General features: G+C 36.5%; 1 protein-coding gene across 1 annotated transcript; it reads right to left on the reverse strand.

The window, feature by feature from the left end:
• Nucleotides 1-242: 242 nt before the first annotated feature.
• LOC116778395 (monocarboxylate transporter 12-like) lies at nucleotides 243-26,963 on the reverse strand. Its single transcript, XM_061525911.1, has 18 exons — nucleotides 26,621-26,963; nucleotides 20,395-20,499; nucleotides 17,631-17,753; nucleotides 13,184-13,317; nucleotides 12,669-12,859; nucleotides 12,178-12,321; nucleotides 10,729-10,795; nucleotides 10,091-10,206; nucleotides 8,956-9,084; nucleotides 8,567-8,724; nucleotides 7,111-7,186; nucleotides 5,823-5,949; nucleotides 5,093-5,242; nucleotides 2,990-3,132; nucleotides 2,747-2,852; nucleotides 2,071-2,144; nucleotides 1,687-1,833; nucleotides 243-1,279 (listed from the first exon to the last, which is right to left on the reverse strand). Exons 1-18 carry the CDS (start codon nucleotides 26,651-26,653, stop codon nucleotides 1,143-1,145), a joined length of 2,160 nt encoding a protein of 719 aa, XP_061381895.1. The 5' UTR covers nucleotides 26,654-26,963; the 3' UTR covers nucleotides 243-1,142.
• Between the last annotated feature and the right edge of the window lie 992 nt (nucleotides 26,964-27,955).

Raw genomic sequence — 27,955 nt, forward strand, 5'->3', positions numbered from 1 at the left:
TCAATGCTGAAAAATTAGATTTAAACTTCGATGTTCTTTTTTTAAATAAGTTGATTTAACAATCTTCAGAACTTTTGTCGGTTTGTAACACTATCCTGGACAAAAAATACTCAAGACGAAAGGAAACCTAAACAAAAATAAATTCGACTCTTATTTACTATTACTCATTCTTTTGCCGCGTCCTTTACTTAATTATGGAAAGCCTACAGCATGCATAAAACCGTTAAAATAAAACGCTATAATATTATGTACATATATATTATTACATCAATACAATTGCTTATCTACGTTACATATAATGATAGGAGGAACATTCGTTCTCTATGACACATGCACTTTGGACAAATATAACGTTAAGGTGTAATTGAAAACAAACTACGTTCGACATACGCGTATATTTTTGCGAAAATATCGTTTCACTCAAGCGGAATATTAAAAAACAAAAAACAAGAACCACAAAGATATCATCACATTTGACAGTAAAAATATATATGACGTATTTATACGTCCGCCATTTTGAATGATGCCAGTTTTAAACCGTTCTAAAATCTGCACCATAAAGGAAGCGTGGAGTCTAATTAAATCACACTTTAAAAATGTCACATCACTTATAATATTTTAGAATACATTTAATATCTATAGCTAACATTATTTACATATTCCAACATCGGATGAGTATATACCTGTAGCTATGAACACAATGTCTTAGTTCATACGAAGCAGATTAAAAATAAAACAAAATGGCCGTGAATAAAAAAAAAATAAATATTAGGTCTTATATTATTTCTCATACAAAATCGACTGTATCACTGTATACGGTTGATTTAATAAAATCCATTTCAGTATTTTCATTTGCCACAATTCTTAAGATAAAATACATTTTGTAAAGATAAAATTTGGTATTAATAAGTTTTAAAACTCATTTATTTTATTCGATATTACAAAAATATGATAATTTTCCTCCTTCTATTCCCCCACATCACTAAAGAGGAGATATGATATTATTTTGAATATAATTTTAAACAGTTAGTATGTTTTAACTCGGTGTATCATAGCTCCACTTTAAAGGCCTGTAGCTCATTCAATCGTTTCAGACGTCCGTCGGGCATAAGATTATTATCATACGATATAATGTATACATTTCAATCCACTGACGATTCGTTGTCCTCGTTTTTGGTGCTGAGGTGGAACGCCAGCACGGGAATTGAACCCAGTACCATGCAGGAGCCCATGCCGTAGAAACACCACGAGTAACCACCGGTCACGTCACGGAGCAAACCTTGGATGTAACAGTTTACTTGAAAGATCATCACCATTTAAAAAGATATGAAATTTTTGTTAACACTAAGGTCATTGACCCAGTAACTTAATATATGTTAATGTGCTTATTGGGTCGAGAAATTAATGTATCTTAAGTCTACGATTAATTCAAACTAATTGATGAAAAACATTATATACGAATTGTTACATGAGCCAAAGAAACTATGTATTTAAGAGAAAGAGATGGATAATTTTTATAACATAAAATGTATTAAAATGTCAAACTACCGTCATTTTAAAACAAACATCACACACACACACACACATACAATACATCAATCCGTGAACACTCCTCAATGTGTGTGTACTATCGAGCATGAAGTAATCAAGTAACTATGATGAGTAGAACAATGTGAGATGACTAACCAGCTGTTGGTGGCACTGAGACAGCTGCAAGACTCTGGAACATTCTGACGAGGCCGTACGAGGAGGCGATCCTCGCGGTGCCGAAGGCGTCTGCTAGCAGGACAGGGACCAGGAGGAACCAGCAACCCAGACAGAGACCGTAGGCACCTGGAACACGACAACATTTATATCGGAGGGCATTTTCTCATTGATCATTATAAAAAAAAAAATTCTTTCGTTGACTGTTCGTTTTTTGAAATTATTTTTTTTTTTCTCCTCATTGATTTCGGACTTATTGATCTTTGTAGTGACGACCAGCACTACAATGAGTTGAATACGTTTTCATCTCAAGCTAAATATAAATAAAGAATAGTATTGATGTTTGTTATCTATATATTAACTAACCGGAAGCAATGGCTAAACTCCACCACGAAGTCAGACTCGGCAGAGTCAGGACAGCAGCGCCCGCCACCAGAATACTGACAAACAAATAAAATATAAATCTCAAGTCTACACTATATAGAATAAAGGTTATTGCTCACAATTTCCTTACCGTGAACTTCAGAATAGGGTAAAAAAAATCTATGTATATATGTTAACCAACCGTCAGCGACATCTATCGCCTGTGTCGCCGCACTATACGGAATTGTGGGTAAACTTAAAAACTATATTTTTCTAGACGTACCAACTATATGATACCAAAGTTTTATGAAAATACATTCAGTGATTTTTCGGAAAAAAGATACAACTTTTAGAAGAGACGACATATTTTGGTGTACCAAAAACATTTACTAAAAAATATCTCAACTTACAATACAAGTAACGTTAGAACAAGTTTGATTATATCATCGATACGTTAAAACTGTTGGTGTTTACGCTACAACTGATACTAAGGGTAGTGTATTCATCCTACTATTATATAAATATGTTCATGCAGACAATATATAATCTTTGCGTTACAATTTGAGGGCCAAAATGAAAAAAATATGACAAATAACTAAAGTAGAACATCTGTATTGTAATGTAGATCAGAATTAAATACATATGTACTTTTGATAAGTAACTTAGCACAGAATGTCACCTGACTATATAGGCCTTCCGTCTGCAAAACAAATGAAGATCGCACAGCCATCCCAGGCCCAGTCTGCCGCACAGGTCCAGGATGGCGCTTATAGCGACCAGGTGACCTGGAAATTATGGCCTATTAGATAGAACTATGTTTAAATTACGATCAATTAGAGAGAACTGTGTTTAAATTACGACCAATTAGAGAGAACTATATTTAAATTACGACCAATCAGAGTAAAGAATAATGTTAACTAACCGGCAGCGGCTTTGCTGTGTCCAGCAGCGACTGTGTAAGCCGGTAAGTAATAGAGGGCGTAGGGCGAGCCGCACGACATGAGGGCCACGGAGGCGCACAGGAGACCGAAGCGCCACGACTTCAATAACGACACGTCGAGGTACCTGGACACAAGGTTCATTTTATACATTATATATGTATATATATATATATATATATATATATATATATATATATATATATATATATATATTTAGTGAACACACATTTAATTTTAACCAAACTTTTAAATTCCCGAACGCACCCGAAGTGACGTTACAGCGATGACATTTGCTTTATTCACTATTGCGCGGGAAAGTGTTTGTCGACGCGACTCGTGAGTGTCTTTGTGAATTAAATTTAAGTTTTTTAACGTGTTGTGGTTTTAGATAACAAATTAGTTAAAACTCCTTAAGACAAGTTTGTTCCGGTTAAGGTTTGATTTGTTATTTAAATTCGTAGCTTTATAAGAAAACTTTTTTTTTTAATCCTAAATGTATATATATATATATATATATATATATATATATATATATATATATATATATGAGACGAAACCTCTTAGCATTCAATGGATTCACCGTGCGGGTGCCGGGTCCATTGCGTTGCAGGGAGTGGAGCTTCAACAGTGCCTGGGACTTGCGACCCAGGTGTAGGTTTAAGGGGCCCCTAACTAACGCGCGTTAAACGCTCACCTCCACTGTCCAAGCTCCTCTCCCTACCTAACCATATTTGAAAAGAACCTACTAGGGCTGCCTTCGAAGTACGTTCCAAGAACGAATTGATGTGAGTTCTGGACAGGCCCAAGTCTTTTAGCAGGTTGTAGAGAGATTTAGCCGTTATACCTCTCGCTCCCACTTCTACCGCGTATAAATCCACGACGAACCTATTTCGAGTGAGTTCGTTTGTGAGCTCGTAATATTTGTTGACCTTGATGGTATGGTCTTTGGGGATGTTGGTTTCCCAAGGAACCGTAAGCTCTATCATCACAACGCGCTTTAAGATTCGCGAATACATAAATATGTCTGGTCTGGAGGCCGACGCACAAATATCCTCGGGGATTTTGTATTGTTTTTCATACGTATCCATCATTATAGTCCAATCAGTAGCCGCTTTAAGGATGGAGTAAGGCTTGACATTTGTTTTTATAGCCCTAGTGCCCTCTCTCACAAAACCTACTGATCGCTCGTTTGTGGTTATTTCCTTTTGCGCTCTGGCTACCGAAAGACTAACCGCTTCACGTATGATTTCTAGAACCCTATCATGACGACGCGAGTATTGACCGCTATCGAGGAGTACCCTACATCCCACCAACAAGTGCCTAGCAGTTCCAACTGCCTTCCCACAGATATAGCAAGTCTTTTCGGTACCTTTACCCCATCTTACTAAATTACTTTGATCTGGGAGAGTCATCTGGAACGCATTGAGATAGAATTTTAGCAATGCTGGCGACCAATCATGGATTAAGGTGCGCCATTTTAGTGCTAATGGGATGCAAAAATCTCCTATGTCTAACCACTCGTTCTGCATTTCTAAACTTATTGCATGGATCTTATATTTATCATTCTCGTCTTGCCGAATAAAAGACTTCAATATATCCGTATCTTGGACCTTCCTACTTGACCCTAACCCTACTCTGTTACTTTGCGCTCCTATCATAAACTGCTTGTGGAATTGAAGCCTTGACTCTAGCTCTGGCGCATCTTTGTCTTTTGGGAGCGATGTAACGACGTCATCCTGGGATTTCCCCAGGATATATCTCTTGGAAACTCTTAGGTGTTTGTAGAGCTCCGATGGCCTTTTTAGACTCATCCCAAAACTATTGCGATCCCTAAATAAAGCCGATGAATCAGCCGTTAGCGCGAGCCCGAGCCACAACTTCAACATCTTTATGACGCCTGCATCTAACTTTGACAAAAGGGTTTTATTGAAATCATAAACGAGGAAAGGCCAATTTAAACGTGAAGTCAGATAATTATCGTAGATCCAAGCTTTTTTAACGTATATATATATATATATAGTATATTATGATGATTTATTAAGTTAATTAATATTATTACATTTTAATAGAGCCGTACAACCAACCTGGATATTGTCACGACGCATCCTCTCTTCTCTTCTTTAACTTCTACGGTCTCTTCTTTTAACTCTTCTTCTTCCTTCTTAATGCTCACCGGTTCGGAGAGCTTGCTTTGTATTATTCTGTTCGGTAGAGGTGGCTTAATGTAAAGAGATCTGAAAAACCATGACATATATATTGATTTCTAATAATTTATTTAGCACATATGTAAGTAGTTAAGTATAGATGTGAGAACATATATTAGGGAAATTAAAAAATATATATATTTTATACAAGTACCCTCAACGACATTTCGTTAATTTTGTTTTTTTTTTCTGAAATAGCCAACTATATAAATTACATGTAGATAATTTAAACCGCTGCTGTAATATTCAGAATTGAGTAACGAGAATACGCAACCCAAAATTAAAACTAATAAATGGAGTGTAAATTATAGTAGTATTTTCGGATCGCTGCCCGTTATTTTATTAAAAAACGCGTAGTGAATCCGAAAATATTAGTTTCATTGAGAGATTTGAACCCACGGCCACCCTGATATCCTGTCCGATCACTTACACAAGTAAGCTAACGTGTCTCGTGTTACCAGTGAAGTTAAAATTCCATATTTATGTGACGGACACACAAATAGGTTTTATGTAGAAAATTTTACTAACGAGGAACTGTTTAACACTTTTTGACCACAAAATTTACTCAAAATATGTATATATATTGGATAGCAAACTAAACAATAATTACCGACTAAGAATCCTGCCTCTCGCTTTGTAAACACACGTGCTGTCCGTGGACAGATCTTCTACGGAGTGTAAGATAGATGATGAACGAGTGGGTCTGAGACGAAGCTTCACAACATCCCGGGGCAGACCTGGCCAATACAATAATAAGTTTGTCAGTGAAATTAAATTATTGTTACTTCTACAACTATTGAAGTTTACGTAATAATGGATACATGATGAGTAGGATATTAAAATTAATCACTAGTTCTTGAATAAGATACGCTCTCGTTATTGGGTACGACTGATAATTCTATTGATGAACCTAAAGTCGACTTTTTTTGAATTTTGTCAAAAACCATAATGGTAATATTCCTCTATCACCACCTTCTATCCCAAAAAGTCTACATAGTACAGAAAATTATTGGTCTCAAATCCAAGATATCCCTTCAAAAAAATATACTAAACACGTGTGGAACAGTCAAAATATTCCTGGGAATAGTTGAAACTTCTACTTGACTGCTATGAATAAAATTTTCGGAGACAGATTTAAACTGAGTAAAACTATACTCATTGCTGGATATAGAAATAAAAACTCATCGGTCGGCCAGAGGATTGTTTACAAGATTCTTGTCTCATAGAACCTAGAAAGATCAAAATCCCATTTACCCCCGGACGAAGCCCTGGAATTATCATCACACCCTATATCGGAGTTTCTTTTTTTACCCTCAATAATCAAATTTCATTTTCAATTGTTATTTTTCTCGTCTATTAAATATCGCATTTAAATTCAATGGCACGAAAAATGTTTCGTAATTCTGACACACGCTCTTTTTGTATCCACGTAGTAAAGGTCTACAATTCCTTCAATAAGGCCATAAATTTATTTCATATTAAAATATTATGTCCGAGGTACAGTTTGTCTTGATTTTTAAGTTCAGCGTTACTTCCGGTAATGTCCTACAAACTGGCTGAAGCCAGTATTTACAGTTTTCAAATACAATACTTAAATGTTGCCATTACAAAATTACAATGGCTCAGTATTATTATTATAAGTCATAAAAGTAATTCTAAGGATTACAGTATATTATAATTAGTACGGCACAGAGGGCGCCACTTGAAACAACTATTTTCACAATATATTAGTTAGTAAATTATATTAGGGCCGCTATACCAGGGCTTGTAGCAAATTAGGAATACTAGGGCCCTTGTTTTAATTTTGGCAACCATTTTCTCTATTGCCATAATGTTATTAAGAGCACAAATTAAAAGTACTATAATTTAAACGTAATTCGTAAGAAAAAATGTCTTACCCACAACTCCGAGTACGTCCAAACCTTCGGAATCCTCTGAGTCGGACATTTGGCTTTGAAGGGGACGACTCGTCACCTGGAGGACGGAGTTATAATATCAATCAACAAATAAAACTATCGTATCAAAGAAAATTTACTATTTTAATGACAATTTAAAATTTTCTAACAACATCTTATTGAAATACAGTCAAAGAAAGGACAAAAACGTAGAATATTAATTATATATATATATATATATATATATAATTTAAATATCTATAATAGATTAAAATAAAGGTTCTTAAAGTAACGATATTTAAGATTTTCGTGTAGCTTTCATCATTGTTAAATCTGTCTGTCTGTCTGTTTAAGTCTGTCCATGATAACGGTTCCTTCAAAGTTACTGAAAGTTCGAACGTATGTATTTAAAAAATATAAAAAACGCGAAGTACATCCGAAAATCTTAGATCCTAAAGTCACTATATAGATATGTTAAATAATTTCACGAAATAACGATAAAAATAGTTATTGGATATATTTTTCTTCCATCATATCATTTGTGGGGAATCTTCACATCCGAGGTGTTCCGGAGCCTGTAGGTCCATCTAGGAACTCGGTAGTATCCAACTTCACCGAGAACTATTCACGTATTATCCCGACGAAGTTGGATACTACAGACTTCACTAGACATTTCTCTGTTCTTCCGCTGTGAGAGGAGCTGAGACCATTCCTCCTTACTGAATAATCGGTTGATTTGATGTCTTCCAACTGCTAGAAGAGTTATCGACCTGGTTGTCTTCTTACAAAATACTTTCTTAATAATAGTCGCTTCAGTACAGCGAACCTGTCTATTTGGATGTCAGCGGCTAACAAGCGACACGTGACTGTTGTGTTGGCAATGCTAGCGTATATTTTTTGTATGTATTTCTTTGTTTTTATTCAAGTAAACGATAAAATTAAATAATGTCAAATTATACCAATAATTGGAATTAATTGACACTATCAAGCTGCTAGCTGGTAAGTGCCTCACATTTGATGGCTATGCATTTATAATGGACCCAATCCTAACTCAACGTGTTATTTTTTGGGTGAGACGCTTTGTATCAGTCAACATTGTCCATCGTCGAATAGTTGAAAGAATCTTATAAAAAAAATATTCATAATAGATAAAAAAAACACGTCAGTCTTAAAACGCTGTGATAGTTCAACCAAATAAATAGATTCACTGTTCGTTCCCACATTAGTTCAATACATTCATGATATAATAGTTTCAGTAAAACTGATAACAGATGGCGCTAGTTATGAACAATACTTTAACACTTAGGGAAAATTATTTAACTACTTAATTAAAATAATCATTTTCTTTTTATCATTTATATGTACGTTTTATAGTTTTTCTCTAAAGCACAAAATATTTACAGCACGTTTATTATCTATAAGGACATTTTAACTTGATAGTCTTGTATGTTGTATTTACCTCTATGAGGCTAGGATGAATGATCTCGCTGAGTAAGTTGGCTCGTTTCTCTTCACTCAGGATGTTGTTCTTCTGGTTCAAAGTCAAGGTCAGCTCCGTCTCCGGCTGGAACAGGTTCTGCAGCTTGTTGTCCATGGAATTGAAGACCGCTGTTTTTCCTGGCAGTAAAAATTATCACTTGTATAGTAGGATTCGGTTATTGTATCGTAGACTGTTATAATTTTTGTTAGATTTGAGTGCCATAATGTTTTCAGAGCATAATAAGTATGTTTATAACAGAATTAAATATTTAAGATAGTGTGAAAATTCTTAAAATCCTAATAAAATACTCTGTATTTCTCTCTATTTTGTCGATCTTGTCTTTCTCCGTCATATATCAATCTACCCACCTTCCTGTATATCGTTCAGTAGTGTGGTGTTCTCCGTGGTGGTGGTGGTGACGGTTGGTGACGCTGGTCGTGGTGCTGGCGGCGCTCGGTACAACGTGGCAGAGACGCACACGTGTAGCATACCGGCACCTGGTTCACGCCGCGTTATATATACTGTCAGATTGTGAAGGTAGTCGGTAATGTCATGAGTCTACTGTTGTTGGAGTTAGTCAGAATGCGTGGATGTCTGTTGATGTATCACGTGAAGAATGCAGAACGGATTTTGATAAAACTCTACAGTGATGTAGCTTACAGATAGGAATGAGACATGGTATGTAATGTATGTTTTCATCGAATGTTTAGAGAGGCGACAGCTCGTGACAGTTGTATTGCGTATGAAGTCATTTGTAAGAGACGATAGATGGCGCTGATGATTGACATGTCTGTTTTTTGAAACACTATATATTTCTGTGAGTCTAAATCCGAAGTCCATACAGACGATGCCTCAGTCAAAACTGTGCTAGATACGATTGTACCAAATCGCGGATATATAAATGAAATTATTACTGAAAAATTTCATTACGACTCCAAACAATGGTAGTGAGTAATATAACTTAGTCCATTTGAGCTCGCCCTTAGAAACGAGGAAAGCGATTTCAATAAGGTTTTTGCTTATCGCAAAGTCTATTCTATTTCAATTGTTTCAAAAGAAAAAATAATAATTATTGAATATCCATCAAGAAAGTAACGTGCGGATCCACATTCCGTGTACGAAACTTGCTGCACACATTGATCCATTACAATAGACACGAAGATTTTAATTTCATGATATCAATGAGAAAGTTTGACATATTCGTTTGAAATTCGTAATAATTTTATATGACGTATGTCAGAAATTCTAAGACTACCTTCATCGTAACTTTGTATATTAAAATTTAAAAAAAAAAATCTAGTTTCGTAAATACTGTCCTGTGTAAAGATTGAAAGCAATACTAACAACTATTTGTATTTAGTCATATATGAATAAAATTTTTATGTGAGTATTGAAAAAATATAGAGTGAAATAAAGTATGATATTGTAAGGCTGTAAAATTTCTTGGTCCCATTAAATGTGGAATATCATTTTTAATCAGCCATAAGTTTAATTCCTACTCACCCAATAACAGTACAGTGCCGTGGAATCCGTAAGTTCCAACTAATTTCTCTATGAGCATTGGAAAAACGAAGCTGCCTACAGCCGTCCCGCTCACACATATACCGTTAGCCAACGCCCTGAAAGAGATGGAATATTAGCGTATGAATTGCTGTGCAAACATTTTTTAATGAGCCTTCGACAAACTACCCTCATCGTTTACGAAAAATAAAACAAGAACTTCTTAACATAGTAAGTAATAATTATGTAATATAGGTACATATATATATAATAATATATAGAGACGTCTTCATCTAATATAGAGTTATTAAAGTTTTAAGATACTACTATCTCTATAAGCACTCCATGTTCAGTCACGCGTGCTATCTTGTCATAATAAGTAGGCTGTTTTATTGAAACAAACAGAACCGACAAAGTAGTAGTAGTTATGTAGTTATTTACACAGTACGGTCACAATCTGTCTTCCCAATACCAATCATAATCCTCACAAAAAATCATTTAAATAACATTAATATTAACGGATGCCCTACTAGTTTTTTTAATATTTTAAACTACATGCTCCCTACGTTTCGGTTACTTTGCAGCAAACGTGATAAGATTATTTAAATGTAGAGATAATTACGTCGTTTTAATGTGCTTACCTGTGCTTGTCGAAATACTGTGAGACGATCACAATGCCCGGCGTTGTGGACAGTCCGCCCCCAATACCTGGAAACAGCCTCCATTACAAATATATATGCTGTCCACGATCATACCAATATGAAGGTAGTCACATATAATGATATTATATTCTTGTAGGTTTGCATATAGATTTATAGATTTAACTATGCACATATAATAATGTATGTGAGGTATTTTGTTTTTCTATATTCTTGTATTCGAGATAGCTATATGTAACTTACTTACATATATATATATATGTATATGTATATATATATATGGATAGTATTTAAAACATTTGTTATATTTACTTCACGAAATAAAGTTATATATATATATATATAAATAGAGTGTATATTAAAACATTGTTTAAGAAGAGATATAATATTAATTCCTTTTTATTCTGTCGATATAAGAACAGTAATGAATTTAAACTATCTGTATAGTGTGTAATCTGTTTGGTTCTCGCGTTAGTGTTACCAGCTGTGAGCTAGTGACGTCACACGCAAATATCTGATCAATGGTACGGTGTTGCCCACGCGATGATTAAAAATATTCAAATAATTCACTATACTTAAAAAATATTATTATTTACTTATATTATATAAGACAAATGGGAATAATTTTTTTATTGCGTTTTAAGTGGAGTTTTGTTTGAAGATATTATTAAAGATTCGAACAAGGCTTCACATACATATTTATATGGACACAGATTAAATTTTATTTTATGTGTAAATAAAAAAAAACCTTAGTATAAACATGTCAGCTAGATAAAATACCAAGTTAGCATAAATAACAGGACTTACAGTATTGACAAACTTTTGTAAGGATATTGAGAAATTCAGAATGGGTTGTGAGTCTGAAAATCCCTAGATCGTATATATTTTTTTCTTAGATATTCTTAAAAACCTGTATTTTTGAATCCGGTTTAAAAGAAGAAACGTCACATCCGCCGGATATTGACTTTCAATAAAATATATTTGCATTGTTGAAATCAGTTTCCGATTTAGAGTAAGACAGAGATATGCACTGGTTACCTGATCAGCTGGTGAAGCTGATGATAACAGGTGACAAGCGTGCTCAAAAACAATAGTTACAAAGTAAGTAGAAACCAAGGAGAGTCATAATAACATCTAAGACTTTCGAGAGCATTCATTTAAAAAAAACTAATATTTACGGATTTACTACGCGTTTTTTTTAAATTATTTTAGACAACATACGCCCGACGTTTCAGTTACTTCACTTTGATCGCGGGCAGACGGGATGAGTATGTCTGTCATTTGGTCTCGTTATTAATCATCTACCGCCAAAGATTTCTCAGCAAATAGTTAACTTTATTAATAATATCAAAACAAGCCCAACAACTCAGCATAGTCTCCACCAACACCAAGATTATTCATCCATAATCCCAGTTCCGTCGGAATCCTCACCCGTCAGCACTCCGAAGCTGAGCAGTAAATGCAGCAGACCGTTGCTGAAATACGAGAGCGCCAGGCCCGCGCCGCAGCAGAGACCTCCAGCGAACACCACCAGACGACACGAATACTTCTCACACAGAGCTGATGAGAGCGGCGCTGGTGGAAACATGGATATATTGAGGGGATACTGACCTTCTATAACCTTCTGTACATCGACACGAACAGGCATCGAACTACGACCCTCGGACTGACATGTTTGAATTGCCTTTTGCATTAAATTATTGTACTATTAATTACTGAGCTGTGGTTGTTTATATTTGCATTGAAAACAAAGAATATATGTTAGTCAATATGTAATATTGACATATGTCGTAATTATTATTAGTAAACATGTATCGTGAAATCTAAATATAAATATATCATACTGGATATTTATTGAAATGGAAAGTTTCATCATAATCTGCACAGTAGTTGTAGATGGAAGAGAAATATATATAACTCACCAAGCGCCAAGCACAAAGTCGACAGTGCCGCTGGTATCCATGAAGCGACGCTCTCCGATGAGTCCGGGAATGTCTCCATAATTTCAACGTACAGAACTCCATATGACTTGAAGAGGCCGGCCACCCAGAACTGAACCATGAAGGCACCGAACACCACCACCCAGCCGTACCCGCCGTCCGGGGGGGAAAGACTGAGGGTAGACACGAGTTAGGAAACTCCCAGGAGGGAGAGACGCGGAGGGTCCAATGACCTTACTCTAATGATAATTAAAGTACCAGAGAAAGTGGAAGATAAATTTTTCACGTGATGATTAACATGCTAATGAAAATAGACTTATGGGAGGTAGATTACAATTCTAATACTGCTATAATAAACAGTAATAACTAAAAGACATTGAAATTATGTATATATATATATATATATATATATATATATATATACATTTGTGTGTACGTATGTATAACAAGAAATGCTTCACGATATCTATGATCTTATAATTGCAATCCTAACTCACTCAGCGGAATCTGAGTGTGGTCTCAACTTCCTCGAAGCTGCCAACAGAGGGCGCGCTGTCACCGACGACAACGTCAACAAGGAGTCTTCTTCCTGATCAGTCGGGGACATAGCTGATAAATACGCACCGACTTGCTGTATGAAATAAAAGGAATAAGAGAAGAGAGAATGAAAAGGAAAGGAACGAAAGAAACAATCCCGGGTATAAAATTGTCCTAAGTTTCGTTCATTAGTTCATTAAATCAAAATGTGAATGCAATTTTTTAACAGAAGTTATGAAAGGCTCTGTGCCAAAACAAATAGTTTTAGCCTACGACTTCGTCCGTATGAACTTCGAAATGAAGCATAGTGAGGCATTCCTTTTGAGTTGTTTTAAAAATCGATTTTATGCGAATCAACGGTCAGCGCCATCTATCGTCTGTGTCATGTTACTTCATACGATATCAGTGTTAGGATGTACCCGCAGGAACTATACGGAACTCCGGAATCAATTATAATCTTTATTATTATAAAATTTCACCAAAGCCATTTAGTAGTTTTTATATAGAGAACAAACAAACATACACACGTGTTCAAAAACTCGAATTTATTATATTAGGATATATATTACGAGAACGGCATTGACTAATACTAACATTATCCTATCTTATACATTTGAATATTCACAACATTAATCTAATCATACTTAGAGACGTACTCACGCGAGTTTATACACAAGCAACAGTTTACCTACAAAAGCAACTAACTGCCTGGACAAAGTTGGAATTCGCTTAAGGAGAGAAATACCTCACAAATAGTTATTATATTTACATTTTCCTAATCAAGAAAAGACTAATTTACAAGGACGTGTTTATAATATTTTGCAAATCTTTTAGTCGATTGAAGAACGATGCTCAGCGAGTAGTCCCACGTGTTCAGTATGGCGCAGGGACGAGCGTGATGCTTACGATCCTACGTGTTCAGTATGGCGCAGGGACGAGCTTGATGCTTACGATCCCACGTGTTCAGTATGGCGCAGGGACAAGCGTGATGCTTACGATCCTACGTGTTCAGTATGGCGCAGGGACAAGCTTGATGCTTACGATCCTACGTGTTCAGTATGGCGCAGGGACAAGCGTGATGCTTACGATCCCACGTGTTCAGTATGGCGCAGGGACAAGCGTGATTCCGGCGTCGGGACGTGACGACCCCATCGCCCACCGGCTTTTCCGGTGCAGTCAGTCACGGGGAGGGGGACCTTGACCTCGTTTTGAGGTCTCGGTCCGGGCTGGGGGAACAGCCCGTAGAATGAAAGGCTTGTGAATGTGTGATGGATGAATGCTGATGGATGGGCTTATACGGCCCCTAATCTTTGGTTCTGGTGCCCGGCCTTGGGATGCATGGCGAGCAGGTGGCTCGTCCCAAGGGCACCAGGTCTGGCCCTACCTCAAAGGGTCAAAACAAAAAATGGAAAATCGTGTTGAGAAAAATAGTCCCCGGGTGGGTCCCGGTATTATTGCCGGGGAATCCCACACTCCCGCTTCGGTGGGGGGTCGGCCCATGTATACGGGGGGTGCCACCAATACGATCGGAGGAGAAGAAGAGAGGAGAAGTAACGACCATGGCAATATGACAACGGATTCCGACTTGCAAAACGTTTCGGCTTTGGGCATTAGGCCGGGCTCGGCGCACCTTACCGTGTCGAGACCGGACCCTGTAAGTGATGTCGAAGAGACCAACGCTCGCAATCAGTTTGAGCGCGAGTTGGGCCTCGGAGCCGCGTCGCGCATTCCGCGCTTTCTGCTCACACGGCTACCAACCGGACTGGACAGAAGTGATAGAGATAGTGACGACGATCTCTCTGACTCCTCGGCCTTCAGCGCTATGTCGCTGGAGTCCGGAAGGTCATCAATGACCGGAGCAGACAGGCCTCGCAAGAGGAAAACAGAAAGTGACGGGATGCACGCCTTGAGCAGAGGGGCGGCACCCACTTCTAAAAAGGGACGTAGGCGGCCACCAATGCCTGGCCAGTATGTCGGCGTCGCGACGGCCCAAGCTGCCTACAACAAGGCGAAGGAGGAGGCTTTTCGGCTTCAGGCCGAGAAGGATGTGGCCGAAATAGTTAAGAGAGCGAAAGAGAGAAGCGCGTCAAGGAGCGCAAGCCCTGTACCGAACGCTGCTACAATTGAGAATGTGTCAGCGCAAACCAATGCCGCTCTGACTAAAAGTGTCGAGGCCTCGTTAGCGAACATTCTGATGGTCGCCACGAGCTCAGGAAATTTGAAGGGCACCTTCACAAAATGCCTCAAAGAGGCGGTCGTCAATATAAGGACGGCCGTCTCGGAGTTGAGGGAGCGCTCCTCTTCGGAGGAGATCAAGCGGTTGGAGGCGCAAAATACGCAACTCCTCGTACAGGTGGCGGACCTGCGCCGAGAGATGGAGGAGTTGCGCCGACAGGCCTACCGCCCGGCCGAAAAAGAAATTCGCCAGCTGATGGACGAGGTTTCGAGAAAAAACCTCAAGACCCTCGGCACAATGCTGGATGCCAGGCTGGCCGGCATTGAGGACCGCCTTCTGCCGGAGCCTCGAAGACGGCCTGCTCTGGCTGTAGAAGTAACAGGTGCCATAGAGGCACCGAAGCGGAAGGGCCCAGAGCCCCAAAAGGTGACGGCTGCCCCCACATATGCAGACATGCGCGGTTACAACAACCGCTGCAGCCGCGAAAGCGGCCCGCCTTGCGCCGGCCAGGAGGCAACATCTAACAACGCAACCATCATTGGCTGCTCAAGAGGCAGCGCAGAGAAATGAAGGGGCCACATCCAGTCCCTCTACCGCCGAAGGCCCGCACATTACAGACGGGTCACGAAAGGCGAACAAGAAGAAGGGGGTGGCTACTCCAGCTAAAGCCACCCCAAAGAAGAAGAAAAAGAAGAAGAGGAAGGTGAAGCTTCATTCACCGACCACCGCGGCAGTCACGCTCACCTTAGCAGCGGACGCCGCGGAGAAAGGGGTGACATATGTCGGCTTGCTGACGCAGGCTAAGGCGGCGATCGACTTGGGGGAACTCGGCATCCCCAGGCTCGGTTTCCGCTTAGCCGAAACTGGTGCGCGCGTCCTCACCATCGACGGTGAGGTAGCGCAGGAAAAGGCGGACGCCTTCGCTGAGCGGCTGAGGTCCGTCCTGCCCTCAGACGTCGTGAAAGTCGCCCGTCCGGTTCAGAGTGCGGAGATCCGCACCGCTGGGCTGGACGAATCCGTAGCGACCGCCGACGTCATCCAAGCGGTCGCAAAGGAAGGAGGGTGCTCGGTTGGGGACATTCGGGCGGGTAAACTGGTGGTCGGGCCACGGGGCGACGCGTCCGTATGGATGCGCGTCCCGGTCGCAGCCGCCAAGAAGCTCAGCAACTCCGGGCGGCTGATGGTCGGCTGGGTGTCGGCGAGGGTGGTGCTGCTGGCCGCGAGGCCTAAGCGCTGCTTCCGCTGCCTTGACACCGGCCACGTGGCGGTGAAGTGCCAGCATCCGGAGGACCGAAGCCGGAGATGTTTCCGGTGCGGGACTTCGGGTCACAAGGCGGCCGAGTGCGAGGCAGCGCCAAACTGCCTCTTGTGCGAGGCTGCTGGCAAAGCAGAGAGGGCACACGTGCTGGGGGCAAGCGGCTGCGTCGCAAGGCCGTCTCTCCCCGGCACGAAAGCAACAAAGACGCGAAGGGCACCAAGGAAGGCCCGGCCTAAAAAGCCCAAGGCCAATGGCGGAAGAGGAGCGGTTCTCGCCCCGCCTGCCATGGAATTGGACGCCTAGCCCGTGGGCGGCGATCGGGAGATCGCCGCTCACATCAAGAGGGCCCGAGAAGCAAGCTCCCCAATGTCCGGGGAGCTCTCGGAGAGGCAAGCGGCGGCACGTCACCAAGTCGCCGCACTGGGCAGAGCCAAGCCCGGACGAAGCCAGGAGAGGCAAGCGCTGCGGGGTCGTGGTAGTTAAACAGTTCCCACGTCCCCCGCGATAGCGCAGAAAGAGGACATCGGGGGGTTTTAGTGGGTAAGAATCCCACATGCCCCGGTCGCGTCCCCCACGCGGCCGGAAGTCTTACGAAGATTTCCCCCCGACAACAAAAAAAAAAAAAAAGGGACAAGCGTGATGCTTACGATCCTACGTGTTATATGATGTAGACTGATATATAATAATATCAATGACGAAAGCAGATACCATATTGGATATATTTCTTAACACAAATTAAAATTTTATTAGTTATTAACTCGATTTACTTTAAATACAAGCAATGGCTTTCGCGACTAAAAGAAGTTATAATTTTAAAGTTATTTTGATAAAAATATAGGTAACACGCTAAATACAAGAAAATAACTTCTAAATATTTTTGGAGGTGACGTAACATGCTTACTTAGCACCAAAAACGTGAAAAAAACTTATATATATAGGTTATACAGATTATGTAAGCTAAATTCATACTCACGGTGGCTAAGGGCAACTCTAGCAGCAGAGTGACCGGTCGCTCGCGTGGTTCTGAACGCTCGCTCTGCTCTGGGGGAGCTGATTGGATGGACAGGAGAGAACCCGCCTTGTCCGGGGATAACACCTAGAACATAACATTACGTAACATAACATACAAAGATGGGTTCCAAAAACCATAAATCGCTATACAATCCGAGAGACCTTAGAATGATCTGAAAGTTAGCGAGATCTAAGACTTTCACGATTATTCATTTAAATATTTACGGATTTGTACGCGATATATTTTTTTTTAAACTACGTACTCGACGTTTCGTTTGATATGAAACTTCCTACTCTGAACGCTTAACTTTCTGTAAACCTAGTCTTTTGGTGAGTATCGTTCTTATCCAAGAAAAACTTGTTTGAACAGCGTAAAATATTGAGTTATTTTTTTGTAGGTTTTTGGTAGAACAAAGAATATTACAAAAATAATCACAAAAAGTAATCTATGGATGTATAGTGTGTATAATGTATGTGTATACAATGGGGATATTTGGAGAATCTTCAATTTCATTCAAATAATACTATGATTTTCGGATATACTACCTTCTTTTTTTATTTTTTATTTTTAAAACTACATACTCCCGACGTTTCGGTTACTTTTCAGCAACCCTGATCACGGACAGACGAGATGAAAACGGGAAAACGACGAAACGTCTGGAGTAGGTAGTTTTAAAATAATAAAAAAGTAAAAACGGGTAGTATATCCTTAAAACCTTTCTTTAATTTAAACGAATATTCTATATAATCTTAGATATCATTTTAAACGCATGTCGCAATATTTACTTATAATTTTGTCACATCTAAATAAGGACATCTTTAAATTATTTCAGTTTAAATGAAGATTGTCAATCTCAGATATTAATTCAGTTCCACTTTGTATTTGGTTGTTGGCAGAGAAGAAGCCATCATTAACAGCGGATAACTTTTCCTGTATTCAATAATGTTTCTTGCAACATTTAGACCAGTCGTTTCTATTTATAGTTTTTTCTAATCAATATGCCAAGGAGAAAAATTACGTAAATTAGACGGTATAGTCTATTTCATAAAATTATCAGGAACTAACGGGTGAGCTGGACCCGGCACTCGCACAGTGAATCCGTGGTATGCTAAGAAGTTTCGTCTCACAAGATCATACATTCATGTTATTCGAGAAACCTCTGCTTTTTTGTCCCTTATGTCATGTACCTATTATTTTATAGCGGAAAAAACCTAATGTTATAAATATCTGTTCAGTCATTTGCGATCATAAAGAAAATCTTGAAAAATATTTCAAATAATGTCGAGGAAATCTATTCGTTTAAAGTATAACATAAATCTTTATTAATTTCCATTAAGCAAACGAGTGTAAGTCACAGCGTGACTCATAGACTGAGTCATCGGTCGATGTTGTACTGCGGATATTCTGTTTTGCAGTTGATAAAATAGAAAGATATTTTTTTGCAAAATAGATAAATATATATAATACCAATTCAGGCCGATTTTGGTTAAATTGACGGACTATGTCCGGAGATTTGGGATGAAGAGAAGCTGACGAAATAACCCAAAAAAAAAAAAATGGAAACTTGGAAGAAAATTTAATTCATCAGACATTTGACAACTGAAGTGTCAGACATTAGGTATTTCTCATATAATATATAAGAGGCCATGGTCCATCAATTCAAGCTCTTTTTTATACAAACGAGAAACGAACGACGGCTTATTAGATATTGCGAAGCATCAGTAATGCAGTTAAGTAATCGTCCATTGAATCAAACAAATTGACCCCTTTACGGATTCTTAATTCCTCCGGCACAAGTCAATTTTATTCACTAATATTTTAAGCGCGGTACATTTGTGTTTCAGCTCTAAATTTGCTCGCCATACTGAGTATATATATCTGATTTTTTTGCGTATAATAGAGACGGTGTTGATAAAACTTTCAAAATATTCCAAAACAATTTAAATCAATGAGATCAAGAGACTTTCGCGAGTATTTAAATCGTTTTTTTTTATTATTTTAACTACATACTCCCGAAGTTACGATTCCTTTACAGCAACTGGAAGTCACTTTTGTCTCGTGTATTGTAAAAAAACAAAAGTACCCGACAAACTAAGTTTCATATTAACGGATATATAGATAATAATAAAGAAATTTCTTACAATTATCTATATTGAATATTCATTTTAAATGTTTCCCATATTCTGGAACTAACCAAACCCTCGGAGAATATTCCGAAAGACGGGGCGATTGGTGAGGTGACGTTTTTTAAAATGCTCTTAGACAAGTATCCCTTTTTACGTCTTTAACAAGAAGACCATCGACAAAAATGGATTCACCCTACAGCTCTAACTAAAACTCTGTCAAATTCTCTTAGTATCTACTAATTTTTACAATAGATGATAATATCGGGGAGCATTTTGAAAGGAATTTTGTTTCATACTTACTTTTTCCTTTCATGTATTTGACAATATGTTGTCGAAAAATTTTAGAGTAATCATTATTATTTAAAGGTAAAGCTTTTAAAAGTAACAGTCAAATTGAGAGCCTATTTCCGGTAAAATTATAATTGAAGTTAAACTGTAAAAATGTTGGCTAGCGTGTTTGGTGCTAATCATCGGAATTTTCCATGTCGGATACTAAAATTTTTGCTCTTCAGATGATTAAAGTTTTAACTAAGCAAGTTATCGAATCTTTTATAAATTTAGTATTAGAAACATTCGCATTTTTATATCATTTGACCAACCTCTGTGATGGGATCCGCTGCCATTTCGATTGAACAAGACACTGGCGCTGTTGATGTTGGCGGCGCTGAGGAACCGAGCAGTTGAGCGTCCAGCTTCGACAACTCCTGAAACAAAATAGTGGCCCTTGAACACACAGAATTGTGACAAAATCCTCATATATTAGTATATTCCAGTCACAGAACATAGTATTTATAAAGGTAAAAATAAATCTACTATTGAGTTTCGTTTACGTTTTCCAAATCAGACGAAAGAGAAGAAACCGCTCAGCATTCCACGGAGTCACCGTGCGGGTGCCCGGTCCTATAGTAATTAAGAATGTTCAAATAGAACAAATGCTTTAAGTTGAGGTGAACTTGTACCGTCTTTTTGGCACGAATCTGTGATGAAATATCCCTCACGCAAAAAAAAAAGTGAAATAGACGGCCCAAAAATACTATGATTTTGATAAATGACGCTTCATTAATATTAGAACTGAATAGATGTTATAGTCTTCAATTCATTTAAATGTTTACTGCAGCTCGTTTAAGATGTTTAGCCCTTGAGCTAACACAACAGCGACCTATCCTTGAAAGTACTATTGCGACTGTGGCCTTTGATAAATAACAGAACACATTGAAGTATTATTTATTACCATTTTATTACAAAATCCCTATATTTTTAAAACAAGCACAATATTATAATACTGAAAATCAAAAAGGAAATTTACTTATTCTATGGTTAAAATAGTTGTAATGTTAAAAAAATATTTCGTTTGTCTATTTTATCTGTAAATTTTAGCTGAAGAGCTCATATATAAAGAAAAATGTAACATACCTCTTTAATGACTTCATCTAATAAACAAATTAGTTTTTTGTCTGTAAAAATCAAAACAGAAAAGCTGTATTAAAAGAGAGAAACTATACAACTTTCCTTCTTTCAAGTCGGTTAATGAAACAGCAACACGAAGATTATAAATTACCGTCAAACCCGAACTTTATCTGTCAAAACTTTTATCGACATTGTTACAACACGAGTCTATTTATCACGAAGGAAACTAAGGTTTATGTTTTTTTTTTTGGTAACGAATAAGTTCCGAAACTAACAACAATTTCAATATATCCTTCAAAATAAATTTACGTACCGATAGAATCACAGAAATAACACTAGAATTTTTTTATCTAAAAATGTAAATGTTTATTTAAAATCCGCCTAAAACAACTACACAACTGTCAAAGTTATATCACAATAAGTATAATAATATCACCCAACAACCAAAGTATGTTAATTTTAATTTAGTTCAGCTCTTACCAAGTCGTGCTATTTTTTGCACAAAAACATGGGACCAGTTTCATTTCTTCTGTTGTTCCCTATAATACGAAGCTTGCATGTGAAACCGCGGTCGCAGCTTGTATGTAATAACAGATGAATATTATATTATGTATTGTATAACAGAAATATAAGGGCTTCCCTTCGTTTTTATGCTTGAGCTGTCTCAATACCCTTTATGTAACAACATTTCAATACAATGTTATTCCTACAACAAATACATTAAAAATTATTTATTCCTAATCAAAGAAAAGATTAAATAACTTTTATGTAACCTGTGAATAAATTTGCTTTTATATGTACATAAATTATCCTTCGGGGGCGAATATGCATGTTTGAATGGTCACAATTACGTGCACCAAGTAAAGACGTATCATTTCTATTTCCTTAACTACAAAGAATAAGAAAAATAAAACCTTGTTCCAGCAAATTTTTGAGATTCTTTTCTGTATGTCAACTCTACCGTCCCAATACCTAAAAGCTTCCTCGACGACTTTTTTATAAACATTATGCAACGATAAACATAAGAGATGGTATTTAATTTGTTTGTTTATAATTATATTAATGTACGATAAATTTCGTTGTCATAATATTATATAAATGCAATATAAAAGAAAGATTGAAGATAAAAAAAAATATCTAAATGTGAGTTAAATTTGAAGTCCTTAATAAAATCCCAAATTTTCATTTAAAAAATAATATTATTTTATATATATATATATTGCGAAAAAATCGATACAACTAGGATTTAAACAGACGTTTACAGATGTCAATCACTATCATTATGCCGATTTAACTCTACCCTTACAGAATTTAGGACGTACCTACTTTGAATTTAAAATTATAATTAGATAATATATCATTTCATTGTACAAAAATAATCGTATTGGAATGAATCCATTATAAAAATTATGTTGCCATTTGTTGCTGAAATATAATATTCAATTCTATTTAAATTTATTATAAATATGTGCTATCTGTGCAAAATCTCTTATCTTACTGCCATCTTTATTACTCCACATAACAACCAACAAACAGTTTAAATCACTCTGAAAAAGGTGAAAAAAGAGGTTTTATGTGACATTCGAATCTACCTTCATTTTAACATTTATTTCTTTGTGGATTCCATTACGATTTTGTCTATTTTTCGATCAAAACTAGTTCATTACTTTAATAACTTCGTAATAAGAACGCCAAAAAATTACTTTAAAAATAAATTAATATCTGAATCTAAATATTCCCGGGGGGACAACTCAGATATAGATCTAGCAACACTTTGGAGCACTTATGGGAACACCTTTACAAAAACCAACGATTTCGGAACGAAAGTATTCTGTACGGACGACCTTGATATCAATGACAAACATGGTTACAATCGATCAATGACGAAGGTTGTTTAAATTGATTTTACCTTCACGGTATTTATGGTGAGAGATCAATATATTAATTTATTCAATTAAAACCCCCAGTACGTTCCAGCCCTAATTGCTGACGTCACATAATTTCATACATGTCATTTTTGACACATTCTGACGGATACAACTGCTTTGACATATGTATATTACGTCTCATCGTTGTCTCGTCTTCACACGATTATCTGACAGTATTTTATATATCCTGTTTGCATCTAATTGAATCTGTGTCGTTTTAGATCTACTAACAAAATTCCTAAACGTGACTTCAGTTAAATCTGTTAAATTTTATGACATTCATAAGTTAATCCCGGATCGTGTCACCTCCATTCTACACGACGCTGGCAGAATATACTGTGCACGTCTTCGCACGGATGAAGGCCACATTTAAAACAACCAACCAAACACGGTTATCTGAATTTGAGCTTATATTTTAATATAATAACAGCGTAAGACGGTATGCTTACCATAGGTTTCTATCGTTACATATACGTTACCGTTTCTCACCCAAAATCCTACGTTAGTGCTACAATATGCGGAGGTATGAATGAAAAAAATTATTAAAGCAATTTGGGGTAAACATACAAATCACCGGCCAGTGTAACATCATAGAAACCTTCGGTCATTATCCGGGGTCTTGTGTAATGAAAAGCAGTCATCATATTATCCTAACAGGGATTTGACCAGGGAACATTATTTCAGAAAATATTTTAACGCAAGGTCAGATAGTAATTGCAAATGGCGTCTACTTTAACAATGTTGCTTGATTTCGCTGGCGAAATTATTGTTTGTAATATTGTTGGATAGAAACATTGATAATATGCGAGATTCTAAGGATGTACAGAAAATAAAGTACATATAAGCCAAAAAAAAAACTATATAATAGTAAAGCTAATAAAATGGTAGACATTTTTACGTATTTTGTATTAGTAGGAAATTCGAGTGAGGAATTAAATTACTGATATTCAAACAGAATCATTTTTTTGTTCTTATTTCAAAAATTCGCCAAATTGATAGAGAAAATAGAGACCACAATATTTTTTATAATATTTCACACGAAAATCGCTTTACAATATGAGAGTTTTAAACTACTGTCTACTTGTAGTTAGCAGTAACTAGACATGCGTTCATTATAGAATAAAACCGGTAGACGCTAGGGATGAGACAGTATCGATTTTACCGGGTCGTTGATCGGGAATCGTACCTTCTTACATAATACATGTAAATATGTTGAAATGGCAGATTTATTATCTATAAAAACTACTGTTAGGTTTTACTGACAGTATTACAGATAATATTTAATGGTTAAGCAACGTGGGCTTTATTTGTATAGATTTAAATTTAAAAAATTGAAGCGTGTCTGATTAAGGTTTGTTTATTAAGAGATTTGAACATAAAAAATGTGCTCAAATTAAATTAAGAATAATATATAAGGAGAAACCTTAAACTCTGTCCGTTTAAAAAATATGTACATTGACATATCAAGCCAATAAACCCATAAAATCTTTTGTACACAAGACAAAAATACTAATGAAGCAATACAATAAAAAGGCGAAATAAAATCTTTTAAAATGAAAACAACACAAAAATGACAGATAAAAAATAATACAAACGTCATCCGTCACAGATTAATAAATAATATTATTTTTAAATTAATCTCTTTTGTACGAAACGACAATAAAAAATACTTTAAAAAAAAATTTCAGTCAGGTAGAAGTTAATGAAATCACGAAGAAACTCGTACCTAATTTGTTCATTAATATTTTTTTATCTTTTGTAATATATTGTAATTTTAGTATAGTTGTGTATGCGAATGTAATTTTGTTCGGGTTTTTTAAAAATCTACATTTTTCATTTGTACATTCTTTTTATTATTAAATATTACGGACATTGTATTTGAATCTGACGTTATAGTAACATAAGTATATACACAAATGTTAACAGGTAAACTGTCTGTTGTCAATTCAAATTCGGAAAAAGGATGCTTGTAAAGAATCAAACATTAAAAAGTTACAAACAACCAATTCGAAGACATTTCTTTTAAACGTCATTTAATTTTTTTAATTTTATTCTATAAAGTACTGGTTGGTTACAGAGAATAAGGTATATACTAATTTTTGACTAAACTACGTCCGCTTGAACATTGAGCTTGAAACTTGAGCTCGGAGACAATGTATGCAGTTTGTTAAATCGATATATATAGTAACCTAAGTTGCAGCCTTCTCATTTTAAACCGATATACCGACTACAGCGCCATCTGCCGGGCTGGTTTGTGAATTCAAACCATCTCGGGCCTAAATTCATGTAATGGAATTCATTCAGATCGGTACAGCCGTTAAGGAGGAGTTCGGTGACACACACACGCACAATAGAATTACATAATATATATAATTTTTCAATCAATACTTTTGTAGGAACGCGATAATCATATCAAGAACTAGCATTAAAGATTTTATTCTGTTGAAACTACACGTAAATAAAATAAACTAAACATTCCCCGCGACCTCGTCGGATTTATATTAATAAAAAAATTTCTATGTCACATAATAAATATAACAATGCGTCGTGACGAACAAAATTACTGTTTAAAGTACAATCATACTTTTAAATAACGATGAGGATTGATCAAAATCTTGAAAACTTTATTTCAATATCTTCGTCGTGATGCGCAAACAATGCAGGTATCTATAGTTTTATTTATATATAAGAATACACGTATGCGCAATACTCTTAACAAGAGCAATAACCTCCAGCTCGGGATGGACGGAGTCAATCGACTCCCAAACATGGCTTTAAAATAGGACGAGAGGTCACCGCACGAAAAATCACACTGTTTCGCTATAAAAGACAATTTAATGATAGTTATTTCAATCAAAACATATACAATCTCGTTTTACTTCCAACGTATATAATCTGTGGAAGTATATAGAATAATCAAATCAGGCGACAATACAGAAAAAATCAAAAAAAGAGACACAAAAGAGTTAATAGATAAGATAAAAATTACTGCAGTTACAATGACCTAAAACACTAGAATCCAGGTCACATAAATGACCTATCATTCGAGGTTAAAACACACATAGATTAAAAATAACGTACGTAACTGTAAAATATTGCACAATCGATATTCGATATTTCATCTTATTGTATTTTATCAATTTACATTTCAAAATTGTTATCATTCATTATAAATACTAATGAATGTAAGTTTTTATCTATTTCATTACAACGCAATACGCAGACATTTCAAATTTGTACAGGATATCCGGTTTTAAAAGCTTCGCTCGCGTCTCTTCGTCTATGCGAATCCTTTTACAAATGACGCAAACTATGCCATAATACTTTACAGCATCAAAAGCTTTTTAACGATATATTTTACATCTAAATTTTTTTGCCAATAATGGCTTCTAATTTTTTTTGAAGCCGGAAGTTAGGAAATGCAATTTTTGACTTTTTTTTTTCAACTACATCCTGCCTGAAATATATGAGTTATTCGTAAAGCACTAACCTTATTAAAAATGAATTCCCTTGGTAACGACATGGTATACTGATGTCTGGTGGCGCTGGTAACGAGAAGAGGCGACTAAAATTATCCTCGGCTTCCGTTGACTCTAGCCTTATAACGAATCTTTTCTCCCGAACGGCATCCGCCGCCAGAGGCATTGGTTTTGCGTGGTGGAACGTTATGGAAGCCGTTGTAACAAATTTATAAACACAGTCTAACAGAAAACGTATCCGAAATTCAATTATGGAGAGCAGAACATCTCGCAGGGGCCAGGTAATGAATTTAACAATCCAGACGAGCGTTGGACGGCGGAAGCGAGGTACTTCTGGCTGGAACCTTTTGACGCATGCGCCGTGCCAAGAATCAATATGTCCGTCAAATTCACGTAGGAGACGAATTTTGTCATTTCATAAACTACCACCTACATTATTCTACCAAATACATGACATAAATGATTATCATCTTTTTAATATATCATGATTTCAATGTTATTATATTTTTTTTCAACATTCTGGAATTTCATACTTTATCAACTTAATAACAGATAAGTTATTTCTTGTCATTTTTAAACACATCTCGAAATTTTAAAGCAAAATTATTATTATTGTAAGATCCTTCAGTATTAATATCTTTACGGCGTAAGATCCTTAGTCCGTGTTCGTTGATATCTAAGCGGATATAGAACTGGCGTAATTAAGTTTCTCATATAAATCTCTCAAGAAAGCCTAAATCATAATAAATTTCAAGCATTGTAGAATAATATACTATAATAACTTAGAATTTATACACACTTGCAAACTTCGTTTTCTTTTCGTAAATTATCCGGAAGTAGGAAACAAAAATAGTCGATAATTGCCATATATAAACAATCATTTCTTAAAATTATTAAAAATCTTTTTATCAACGCGCCATAGAATAAAATGGTGTATCATGTTGAAATTTAAATATGGAATATGTGATATAAAACATGTCGTTAAATTTTTTATTCTAAAATACTGTCCGATTACCAAAAATTAAGATATTGCTTGAATTCTTACGTTCAATATCAGTTTATTTTTTATTAACTCAGCAATCGTAGCAACAAACAAAACCTTCGTTTCGTCACATGTAGTAAGGTAAAGCAAAGAGTATTAATGTTTATTACTTTACTTTCAAAGCTCGTCTAATATTTTTTTACGTAAAAAATCTATATTACAAATCATACGAGGAGTCGAAACATATTCCTATTTAAGTGTTTTTTCTCATATTTACGAGTATGAGTTTTGAAGGTCTTGTGAGAATACTCTGTACAAAATAACAGAGTTTTAACTAACTTATGATATATATGTGTGTGTGTGG

The sequence above is a fragment of the Danaus plexippus genome, chromosome 31, assembly GCF_018135715.1.
Source record: "Danaus plexippus chromosome 31, MEX_DaPlex, whole genome shotgun sequence".
In the NCBI taxonomy this organism is placed as follows: domain Eukaryota; kingdom Metazoa; phylum Arthropoda; class Insecta; order Lepidoptera; family Nymphalidae; genus Danaus; species Danaus plexippus.